The following is a 12,717-nucleotide window of genomic DNA, read 5'->3' on the forward strand; positions in this document are numbered from 1 at the left end:
TTGGCACTGAAGTCACACCGACACCTCCCACCTGACCCAGGTGTGCCACTCCTCAGTATTTACCAAGAAAAACGAAAGCGTATGTCCATACCAAGACTTCTATATGACTGCAGTGATGATTTTACAGGTGTGTGTGTGTGTGTGTGTGTGTGTGTGTGTGTGTGTGTGTGTGTGTGTTTATGTCAAAACTTATCCGGTTATATACTTTAAATGTGTTCAATTTGTTGCATGTTAACTATACTGAATAAAACTCGTAAAAAAGAGTAGGCAGAAAACACATTAGGGAGCAGGGCAGGAAAGTTTCTTAAACTCTTTTCAGTCTTTTTTTCTTTTTTTTCCTTACCCTTACAGTTGTGCTCATTTAGTTTCCTTTAAAAGACTAGGGGCTACATTAAGGGAAATAAAAAATTCATAATGACTGAATGCTAATGAGGTTGTAGTGAAATTATTACATTTTCACCTCCCACGTGGCAACATGAAATGGAATAGCATCTTTGGAAAACAACACGGCAACGCATATCGAGAACCATTTAAATATGTTTGTATCCTTTGATCCACTAATTCCATTTCCAGAAATTTATACTAAGGAAATGATATTTTAAAAGTGAAAGGCTTAGTGAAGTATTTCAGGGAAAAACCATAAAATGGTGGTAGCAGGGGAAATGATTGGGTCATTTTAGATTTCCTAAAGGAATGCAAAGCAATTCTATGCATCATCACGAGAAATGCGTGTGATATATTATGTTTAAATCAGAATATAAAATGATTTCTACACTATCGATACAATGAAGTGAAAACTACGTGTACAGATGAGAATGGTTCTAGAGAAATAAAAATTATTCGTTAGGATGTCAGAATTTAGAGTGAATTTTCATGTCTGGTTCCACTAGTATTGGTATAATGTGGCTTCTTCAATGAAGAATAAAATAATAAAGACAGATTAAGACAAAACAGCAAATGTGTCTTAATATGTAGTTCCCATAGCTGCAATACTGAGATTTTAGAGCAGATTACGAGGTACATACATGGTTGAACACGTAAATTTACCTCCTGTGTACGCTCAAATGACAATTAAAAAAACTTTTAAGACATAAACATATAAGGACAAAGATAATGGGGAAGGAGAAAATAACATTTTTAGAGCTTGAAAACATATCAAGAAAGCTGAATCGTTGGGTTGAGAAAGCTGAGAAGCAATCTGATTCCCACTGCAGGATCCCAAAAGAGTATATAGATTGCCAGCACCAGCGCCTACAACATGGCCAGCAGGCGGGAGAGAGACTGCCTCTTTGGGGAATATGACCAGCCCGTGAACACACCTAAAGATAACCACACAGAGAAGATCAGACGGCAGGTCAAAGCTTGTGCACCGAGCTTACGTGATCATTTTGTGCTTCGTTCTTACACGAGCAGCCTGCCAAGGATCATCAGCCATTTGGAAAAAAAAAAAAAAAAATCAGACAGCAGATCAAAGCTTGTGCACCGAGCTTACGTGATCATTTGTGCTTCGTTCTTACACGAGCAGCCTGTCAAGGATCATCAGCCATTTGGGAAAAAAAAAAAAGAAAACATCTTAATATGAAGAGAACAAAGTGAAGGAGAAAGAAGGATTCAAAGAGACAATTTAAGAAAACGTCTCCGAAGAGAAGAAGATGAGTTTCTAGATTGAAAAGGCCCACTGAGTATCTAACGTCACGGATGAAAATAGACTCCCACAAAAGCACCTAATTTTGAAAATTTTAATGCACGAAGGAAAGATTCTACAAGCATCCACGAAGAAGAAGAAATGGCTCGTATCCTCGTGATGAGCCCCTCAGTTGCACTCGCCCTGTTTTAAATGCTTAGTTGCCACAGGTGGCTGAGGACTATGAGAACCTCTGCACAGTAAGAGGCTCTGGATAAGATTATATTTCCTGCAAACTTTCCTGTCGTCCACTTTTCTTTGATTACCTTTTGTTCTGTTGTTTTGTTGCAAGATGAATACATATTTGCCTTTGTTTTGTTTTACAGTTGTTTTTTCGGCCTTCATATTTGAGACTATTACAAATCAAGATCTGCCTGCGATCAAGTGTCTTTTAATCAATCATAAGAACGATGATTCATCAGTGGGGATATCATCACAGTATCCCAAGGTAAAGTAATACTAATATTATAACTTTAGCTATTTTCTCTGGAAACCATATTTTGGAAGCTAATGAGACCCACTGTGTCTACATGGGCCTTTCTTTTTATGTGTCCAAGCATATCATATACTCATATCTGGAACAGGCGAGCATCTATGCTCATTACTACCTGGCTCTCCATTGCATGAGGGTCACGTTCTCTTTGGGTTTGGTTTTGGGAAGGATGCTGATACTGAATGAGAAGCAGGAATTTCTCTTCCTCCTTAGAGAGAATCCGGGCTTCTCTCTCAAGCCTAAGTCCCCAATTTCCAGCTGCCTCCTGCATATAGATAAATACATTTTCCATTTGCTCGTTAAAGTCCACTTCCATCTTTTATTTCATTTCCGTTTCCCCAAACCTGCTCCTATTCTTGTATTAATCGATTTCTGCTTTTGGCCTTGTCTCGTTCCCAGGCTTGGAGGCTCGGCCTCATTTTGGAGTATTTACTTCTCCCCCGCCTTCTTCTCATTCGATCAGCTACCAAGTGCCGTCAATTTTTTTTTTTCTTTACTAGTTCGCAGATGGGCCGCCAGGCTATTTATTCATCCCGAAGTATGGCTTCATCCTTTACTGCCAGACGTGGGACCTTCAGTGACTTCTCATGACTTAGACTGACATGCGGATAGTTCCATAGTCTGCTTTTGGCTCCTTCAAGTTTCAGCCTTGATACTCATTAATCTTCTCCTTCTTGCTGTTCATTGAATTTCGCCTAGATATTTACTCAAATGAAAGACGTTCGAACGGTAGAGAACTGAAAATATTAGACGTCTATATAAAGAAAGAAGTCTATAGATAAAAAGCGAACCTCAATTAGCCCATTCCATAGACATGTCTAGTTAAGGATTTATACTAATACACAGTTGCTGGTTTTTGCATAGCTATAGCACACAAACACATGATGTGATAACCTATGCGCCTCCCTAACAAGTCAGAGATATTAGAAATATTCTCAAATTTTAAAATCGGTGTGAAATAGGATTTTTTTTTTTTATGCCTACAGCACCCAGTCTTCTTAGGTGGTCTCCCAACCAAGTACTAACCAGGCCCAACCCTGCTTAGTTTCCAAGATCAGATGTGAAATAGATTTTAATGACAACATGCTACATGAACGTAAAACACCTAATTTAATGCATGATTTTTTTAGTGCCAGAAGCATGGTTGGTTTTAATTTTTAAATAGATATCGGTATCATAACACACTGATTTATTAGTAATTACAGCATTTTGCATACACAGTATTTCTGTGCAGACAAAAAAAATTTAATGTTATTTGCTATGATGTTGTAAACTTTTAGTGTCTTTTCAACATAAGTTGACGTGTTTTCTTATGAAACACAACCTTAAAAAAAATTAACAATGATTGGCCTTGGTCCCTATCAGTAAGTCTTGCGTTATTTCTTCACATAGTATGCGTTACATTCTTAGGCATTATCCAGGAGTCAGTGGTTCTTAAACGACACTAAACAGACAACTGTGTGAACCCCAACTGTGGCAAAAGTGAGCAGTCTTCATCGTGTCTTATCATCTCCTTGATGCTGAGGCTGTTCCGTTTGGGGATTTTCCCACTTCTGTGTGAAGTGGGCCTTTTAGGATGTCTGTGGCTTTCATTTAAAAAAAAAAAAAAGATTTTGATTTCTCTCACAGTTCACAGTTCTCAGAAGAGACATCTTTCTGGAAATCTACATCTCAGCAGCGTCTTGAATAAACCAGCTCTTTTTAGTAGACAGAACCATCCGTGCACCTCTAATGAAAAAGCACCTACATCCTTAGCTCTCATGTTACCAGAATACCCTGGGACCAAAATCAGATGACGTCGCCATTCCCATAATCCATTTAATTTTTGTTAAAAGTCTGAACATTTCCATCGTTTATCATTTCTCTTTGAAGATTCAGATGGTGTGCTGAGTTTCTCCCCTGCAGAGTTACTACTCTTGCTTTGTAATGAACAAGTACTTGGGTAGGAGGGGGATGTGAATACCCTTTTTCTCTTAAAAAAAACTGATTTGAGCTCCCACTGATGGATCTTTGTCCACAACAGTTCTTACTGTGATGTTTGCCCAATGCTGATTTTCATATTCTCTCATTCCCTCTACGTTTATTAATCAACATTCTTCTGGGAAGAGCTATCCCTTCTCTCCATTTTTCTTATTCATTTAATCGATGATTTCGTTATATCAGTATGGGCTCATAAATATGTATTTCATTCTATGGGTTATAACCTGAAACTACCATTTTTATTTTGTGGTACAAATTGTTCCCTTCTTTGGCCGTTGGGCGCTACTTTGGGTTGGCTCCTGTATTCTTTCAATGTGCAGCCACCTTTTTTCAAGTGCTTGCTTCCTTATCGACAGAACGATGTAGCTCAGGCTCGTCTTGTATTTTTCCTGCCTCAGCCCTGGAATTAACCAGTTCTCCCAAGAGTGCTGGTTTCTCAGAGAAGAGTGTTTAGAAACCAAGATCTCAGGGTTGGGAGTGCTCATTGCCACTGGGATGTCATTGTTTCCAGCTCTTGTCAGCAGGCAGAGCTAGGAAATTGTGTGTGTGTGTGTGTGTGTGTGTGTGTGTGTGTGTGTGTTTGCTAACCTCCCTCCCCACGATATTTATCTCTCTCTATCATCTCTACCTCTATCGATCACCATAAGTTCATGCTGATAATTCTAATTTCAGTGTGGTACCAAACAGTTCATTCTAACTTTCCTTCTTTCTTTATTTTTTTTTTCCTTTTTCTCCTTATTTGTACTTCTCTCTCTGACAGGTAGAAAGCTGGCTCTCGTTATAATAATTTCCTTATGTATTCAATCCTAGTGTATACATAAACTAGTTGCAGAATCATTAACCCGCATCCCACAGAGCAATGGGCTTACTAACCAGCATACAGTATTCGTGTTACAGTTCTTTTTGTCTTTTATCTTATTGTGTCCAAAGTATTATTTTTCTAAGCTACTCAGGTTCCTCTTTGGTTTCCCACCCCCTTCACTATGGTTATGTTATTTATTCGTTACCCATTAAGTTCATTGGGTTCGTGTGCCATTTTGAGTTCCTCCCATATCCTGATGGGTTGTAATTATTCATTGTTTGAGTATAGGAAACAGGATTATGGCCCTAGAAGCCAAAGCTATATAAAAAGGTATACTCAGAGAAATGTCACTTCCTCTTCATCTCTATTACCAAGTTTCTATCCTTTTCCCACCCAGTTCTGTACTTAACCAATCCCTATAGATTTTTGGTATTATTCCTGTGTGTTTTGTGCACAGATGAGCAGATACATGTGGATTTTCTCATAGCCTCTCCTTTTTTACGAGAAGTGTAGTATACTTGACGGTAGCTATTTTTTGCATTTAGCTTTCTTCACGTAACAGCATACCCAGGAAATCACTCCAAGTCAGTTCATCGAGACCTTTCTTTCATTGCTGCACAAGATCCCGTCGTGTGGCTTTGCCACCGAGTATTCAGCCACTGTCCTGTGTATGAGCATTAGGTTATTTCTAACATTTTGCCATTACAAATGGCTCTGTGGTTAATTGTCGGAGGTATATTCCTAGAAGAGAGATTGTTGGTTCAAAGGGTGAGTGCACATGTAGTTTTATTAGGTATTGCCAAATTCCCCTCCAGGAGGCCCATACCAATTTGCATTCCCTCGGCCATGTATGAAAGATGCTGTTCCCTCACGGCCTTGCCATCAAAATGTGTTGTCGTACTTTAAAACGCGTGCCAGTCTAATAAATAAGAAGTGATATATACATATATATATGTATATATGTATGTACATGTATATATATGTGTATATATATATACATAAATAAGAAGTGATATATATACATATATATGTATATATACACATATATATGTACATATATATGTATATATATCAGTGTTGTTTTACAGTTCTCTATTTATACGCAAGTTTGAACATTTCTCATCTGTTCAAGAGCCATTCTTGATATCCTTTGTGTGTGCGTGTGTGCGTGCGTGTGTGTGTATGCACGAATTGTCTATTTATCTCATTTTCCCATTTTTCTGCTGTGATTTTGGTCCGGTGTCCCTCGATTTTTAAGAATTACATGTCAGGGGTATTTGTCCTGTATTTGTAATATACGTTGCAGTTATTTTCTTCTAGTTTATCAGTTTTAAAAAAAACTTTATTCTACGCCCATCGTTTATGCTTCAGCTTTATTGCCGGACCTCAGTAAGGCATGCCCACCTCCTACTCCCCACCCCCAGCTTGGGGGCCACCTCTATCTCTCCTGATGTTCCAGGGCATTTAAAGTTACCTGTCACAGTAGTTTGTATCTTTTTATGGGACACCTTATATTTCACCTCGTGTTTTACTTATTTCTTCCTACTAGACTCAAAACTCTTTAAGAGCAAAATTAATGTCTTTTCTTTCTAGATTCAGAGTACCCAGCGGATGATCTAGCACCTTATCAGATATTGACCGAATGAACTTATCTGATACTAACCGAATAAGGGAACAAATAAAACCAGAAATACTGACTTAAGTTCAGGAGCAGACGAGCTCCCCTGCCCTTCCCCTAAAGAAGCTTTGCGTGTGTCTGTGCGTGTATATGTCTGTGTGTATGCACGTGAGCCATGCTGCGCGTCAGGGGGTAGGAGGTGAAGGGGCCAGGAGCAGAAGTTGTTATCACACCCTCCTCTTAACAAATCTCAATTTTTTGAAGCAGGCGAGGAGCACGGTGAGGCAATGAGCCTAGGAGGAATATCCACCCAGAAAATATTTTGGTTTTTAAATTCCCTCTAACACAAATACCAATTTACTATTACTATGCAGATTCTTATTTGCATACAAATAATCGCGAAAACATTTACCTCTGTATTACAAATTTTGTGATTGTTGTCTGTATATCGGTTTGCTGGAGCTGCCATGGCAAAATATCACGGACCGGGTGACGTAAGCAACAGAAATTTATTGTCTCGCAGGTCTGGAGGCCAAAAATCTGGACTTTCCACGTCAGTAGGGTTGGTTCTTCCTGAAGGTTGCGAGGGAGGGGTCCATTTCAGGCCTCTCTCCGCAGCTCGTACGTGACATCTTCATGTTCACGTGGTGTTCTCCCTGTGTGCGTGTCATCTCGATGACCTCTGTGGAGACTTCCTCTCTAAACAAGGTCACATTCTGAGCTACTGGGTGGGACACGATTCAACCCATAACAGCCTGTAAAACACTTTAGTAATGCGGCCTTAAGTTATATTTTCTTTAGAGACTTACAGTGAATGGGATGTTTCAACGGGTTATGACGCGTGTTGTCCATGGGTTATGACACGCTTGGGCGTTGTGTGCCGTGTGTCAGCATGTATGCATTTGGTAAAGGTTCCAGCTGAGATGAGATTTCATTAAACATGCGCTGGTAGTAAATTCATGTTGTTTCTTTGGTGATGCAGCCGTCAGAATCTCCAGAAGACCTCGGCTGTGCCTTGAGGACCAGGAGCTCAGAGATGGTCTACGAAACAGCTGTGGAGGTAGACATGTCTGCGTCCATCACACTCCAAGTGCTGGTCAACACCCCAGGGGACATTTCCTGTCTCTGGGTCTTTAAACACAGCTCTCTGAATTGCCAACCACACTTTGATTTGCAAAACAGGTAAGGGAGAAGGGTAGATGTGCAAACGTAAGAATTTTTGGAGGAAGACTTTCTCGCTGTAAGAATGCTTTTTGCTTCATTTAGAGTTTCTTTTCGAATTTATGCACCTGTCCATTGTAACACTTATCTCCAGTGAAATAATGAACTGAAATATAGTGAGGGCGTGGATATGCGACGTTATCTATTTGTCAAAACCCATAGAACATACAACACAAAGCTAATGTAAACTATCGACTTTGTTAGTTAATATAAATATTGGTTCGTCAATTGTAGCAAATATAGCTCACCTAGTAAGAAGTTTATAAGAGGGAAGCCTGGGGGTAGGGGGAGGGTATATGTGGGATTTCTCTGTACTTTCTGCTCAATTTTTCCGGACATCTAAAATTGTTCTAAAAAAAAGACCATTAATTTAAAAAATTATATACAGATATAAAGGTATAGTTAGGGCCTAAGAGAGCAGTGAGTAGCTGGTAAAATGTAAAACATAGTGAAAAGACTATTCGGGATTTTTTAAGGTGTCTTGTTTTTTAATTGGACTTTGTCTTAAAGAGAAAAAGAAAGTTTTCATCACCTTCTAGTTACAGTATGAGAAGCTTCTTTTTGGGAAATGCTTGGGGAAAGAACGTTTGCTTTTACCTATTTTGTTTCACGGTGTGATGAGCGGAATTGCAATGTGATATCCATAAAATATTTTAGTAAGAAATTGATCTGTGCGAGAGGAACATTGGTCTCATGACCCAGAAAAGTATCTCAGCCAAGATTTGCGGATTGAAATCAAAGCCTGTATCTAACTCTGTCCTGATGGCTGTCCTTGCCATTGCTGTCCCTTGCTGTCCCTGTCATCTTACTGAGACCAGATAGGGACAGGAAGCAAGAGGCACAGGCCATTTAAATAATTCTAATGCCTCCTGATTCACTAATTCTTGGTGGCGGGGGGCGGGGAGGGGGAAGTGTTCTGGTGCCCCCATAGCTATAGAAGTTTTGTCTTTCTAGAAACAAGGCAGTAAATGACACCCGAATGACCTAATGGGGGTATCAGGCTGCTTGAATCAGATATGGGGGATCATCTCTGGGATGGACTTGTACCAATTTCTATTTGTTTCTTTAAAATCGAATAAACTCTTAAGTAATTTTCGGGACGGTGTCTGTAATTCTGAAGTTTGGTTCTAAATCTCGGAACATATTTATTTTCCTTTCCTCTTTTGAAACTGTATTACTCACTTCTGTTTTTCGGTTACCTTTGTCTTGGGGTTAAACCAAAACCCTCTCCTATTAAGAATTTTGACTTAAAAATGTTTCGACGATCTTATTAAACTCCAATGGCACAAAAGTTCTGACTGGATTGCGACCCAAAAGCAAAGTGAAAAGGTTGGATTCTTCCACTCAGGGAAAGGTGGTCTTTTTCATTTTAGGAAAGGCAGGCCCGTTTGCTAGCCAAAGTCAAAGGACTTGTGTGGGTTAAGTTAGTGAATCAGGAGGCATTAAGTACCAAAACATTTTTAGTGACTTTTTCACAGTAGAGAAGTGTAGAAATTTTTATCTGGACTCTGACTTAGAGCCAGAAAGATGGAACACCTAAGCTTTGATAACTGCCTTATAATTGCGTATGATATTCACAAGAGTTCACAAATGATACAAGGAGAGGGATCGGTTCGGGGGAAGAAGGCACGTTACCAAAAATCAGCAGAAACAAATCAACTACATAACCCCTAATTTACTGTCAGTATGAGTATGATCACAAATATTCTTTTTTTAGGTTAAAAATTTGGTTATTTTTAAATTTTTACCTATTTTTCACTTAGAGTTGACATTCAATATTTTTTTATATTAGTGTCAGGTGTATAGCATGGTGGTTAGACATTTATATGGTTTATGAAGTAATCCCCCCATATACATTGTTATTACAGTATTACTGACTATATTCCCTATACTGTACTTTACATCCTCGTGAATATTTTGTAACTACCAGTCTGTACTTTTTAATCCCTTCCCCTTTTTTTACCCACCCACCAACCCCCCTCCCATCTAGCAGCCATCAGAATGTTCTCTGTATCTATGAGTTTGTTTCCGTTTTGTTTGTTCATTTATTTTGTTCCTTAGATTCCACGTATGAGTGAAATCCTGTGGTATTTGTCTTTCTCCGTCTGACTTATTTCACTCAGCATAATCACCCTCTAGGTCCATCGTTCAAAGCACAAATACTCTTGAACTCTGTCGCTCGGGGTCCTGCCGTGGAGGGGTGCGTTTGGATGGCCTGGGGATTTTGTTAAAATGCAGATTCTGGTCCAGTAGGCCTGGTTGGGGCCCAAGAGTCTGCATCTTTGTCGGCTCCCAGCTGATGCCGACATGGCAGAAGAAAGGCCGCACTTTGAGTAGTAAGGGGCTGAAACCAGAAGGTGTACACTCACATCCAACCTCACTCAGCAAACTGCTAGAGAATATTTTAAGCTTTCATGAGAACAGGCATCACCAAACACTCATCAAAGCTGTTTCTTCGAAGAGAACCCCCCTGGCCAAATTTATCTTTACGAAATATCTGAAAAGTTAAAAATACGGACATCGAGACAGCTTCCTCCTTACATCCATGTGATATGTTGATGTATTATTACTTCATAGGAAAATGCCTTGTGTCAGATTTTGCTTGAGTCCTTTCATCTAGGGAGAGAGAGGCACACATGGATATCTCGCTTGTATCTTGGTTGTTGGGTGATCCGATTCTGCAGGTGGGGAACTGAGGCTGGTGGCCGGTGTGGACTTGGAAGGTGCTTTGTCCTTGAAGGGAACAGTCCGCCATTGCCCATGGGGACACGCCACCAAGCCTCTGCGTTTTTGGGTGTAAGATGTCCCCTCAAGGGGCTTTGGGAATGCAGGTCCCTCACTCCCAAGGGAGGGACTGCTTGGAAGTCAAGGTCAGACTAACGAGTCTCAGGCTGAGTGTTGGGCACATGACGTGAGCTGTGTCCTCCCCAGGGCAGCCGTCCGCGCCCACAGTCAGAGATGGAATACGGCAGCCGCCCCACCGCCTCTGACTCAAGGTGAAATTTTGTGTTTTTAGTTTCACACGCTTTCCAAAATAGCCAGTTCTCTTTCTTGTTTTTCAGAGGAGTTGTTTCCATGTTCATTTTGAAAATGACAGAAACCCAAGCTGGAGAATACCTACTTTTTATTCAGAGCGAAGCGACCAATTACACAGTATTGTTTACAGTGAGTATAAGAAGTAAGTGCAGCTTGCTACTAGGTCTTCGCAATTGACCGTGACGTTGTTTAGAACCCCCGGGCTTTGTCCCCATCTGCTCTGGACACAATATTCGGTCTCCTTCAACATGTACTTGAATCTTCAGCTGTCCTCTTAATCTGTCGAGACTCTCCGGCGTGACCCGTGGACTATCAGTATGAGCACCCTGAAAAGCCCAGGACTTTCCTCTTTCCAGGCCCTTCCCCCCCTTTTCTTTTTGCGGTCAGTGACAGATGGCTGACAGGGAAGAAATGGAGAATATTTATTTTGACCTTGGGATCAGAAGTCCCGGGTTCTTATTCTGGATCTGCTAGGACCACCTTTGGCGGGTCGCTTAAACTCCCTGATCCTCGATTTCCTTATCTGTAAAATAGGGATCAAACTACATACCTCAGGGGCTCGTAAGATCTTTGCACTGTCCGATAGAACTCTCTGTGACGATGACAATGTCTGTGTCTGCTCCTTCTGGTATGATAGCCACTGGAGGCAGGTGGCTGTCGGACACTTAACATGTGGCCAGCGTGACCCAGGAACCAAAATCTTAATTTCATAATTTTAATAAAGTAATTTTAATTTCATAATTTTAATAATTTAATCTCTCTGGAAGGTAGAATATAAAGTAATGTGAATTTCATAATTTTAATAAGGTAATTTGAATTTCATAATTTTAATAAGGTAATTTTAATTTCATAATTTTAATAAAGTAATTTGAATTTCATAATTTTAATCAGGTAATTTTAATTTCATAATTTTAATAAAGTAATTTTAATTTCATAATTTTAATAAAGTAAAAATGGAGTTTAAGTAACCACATATTGGCGACTGCATTTACACCAAGGCCAGATCACTACACAAACTGTAAGCAGGAACTCAAACGCTCGTAACCAGGGAAGCAACCGTGCGGTTGGCGGAACCGCCACCTGTCTGTGTCTTCCGGCGTCTCCTTGTTTCCCCCTAGTTGTGCAAGGGCCTGGCGATCGTACAGATTCACGCCACGTGCCCTGAACGCTTTACATCCTGTGACAGGTGAGACCCAGAGGTGGGTGCGTTCACACAGGCCCTACCTACTGCCTTTAGGGGCCAGGACAGTCTCAAAAACTCCGGTTTTGTGCCGTTTTAAATTAGGTCCCCTGGCTGCCCATCGGTCCGACTTGCTGGGCCTCCCTCCTCGTCAGTGACTGGAAGACACAAAATTGGGGTGTGGTGCGTGCGCCTCCAGCCCCCAGGGGTACCCTGCTTAGGAATAACCCTCACCAAGGGTGTTCTGCATGTGCCATCTGGGTCCTCACAGCGATGCCATCTTCACACAGGCGAGGGAAGGATGCTCAGGGGGGTGGCGATGGGCACGGCCAGAGCCGAGTGTGGCCAGGTCTACACTTCCTGCACCACCATGCTGGGGCTTGCCACCCAAGCTGCTAACAGCAAGAGCACATGTGGCCGTTTAGATTCATAAAGTGTCACTTTCCCAGGGTTGGGGTTGGGGTGTTAGGTTCTATAGTAAGGCAAAAAGCAGGTAAAATCAAAATTTGTCCTGAAAAGCCCTTCAAGGACTCTGAAATTTATGGGACCAGAGCCCTAGAGGCTCAAAAGACGAGAGGTGCCTTCTGTCACCCTTTCATTTCAGTCTTGTTCCCTGTCCCCTCCCCAGTCGTCACCAAGTGTTTATAGTCGAATTTCTTTAAGGTAACCGGGCATCTACTTGGTCCCTATTTTATTTAGGGTA

At 40.8% G+C, this 12,717-nt stretch overlaps 1 protein-coding gene across 1 annotated transcript in view; it reads left to right on the forward strand.

The window, feature by feature from the left end:
• The first annotated feature begins 1,258 nt into the window (after positions 1 to 1,258).
• Positions 1,259 to 12,717, forward strand: part of FLT3 (fms related tyrosine kinase 3) — a 48,100-nt gene continuing 36,641 nt past the window's right edge. Inside the window, exons 1-4 of the mRNA XM_025047083.1 lie at positions 1,259 to 1,379; positions 2,011 to 2,132; positions 7,560 to 7,759; positions 10,861 to 10,976. Coding sequence (XP_024902851.1) covers positions 1,259 to 1,379; positions 2,011 to 2,132; positions 7,560 to 7,759; positions 10,861 to 10,976 — 559 coding nt within the window. The remainder of the gene's footprint in view (positions 1,380 to 2,010; positions 2,133 to 7,559; positions 7,760 to 10,860; positions 10,977 to 12,717) is intronic.

This window comes from Pteropus alecto, unplaced genomic scaffold (assembly GCF_000325575.1).
Source record: "Pteropus alecto unplaced genomic scaffold, ASM32557v1 scaffold80, whole genome shotgun sequence".
Classification (NCBI taxonomy): Eukaryota; Metazoa; Chordata; class Mammalia; order Chiroptera; family Pteropodidae; genus Pteropus; species Pteropus alecto.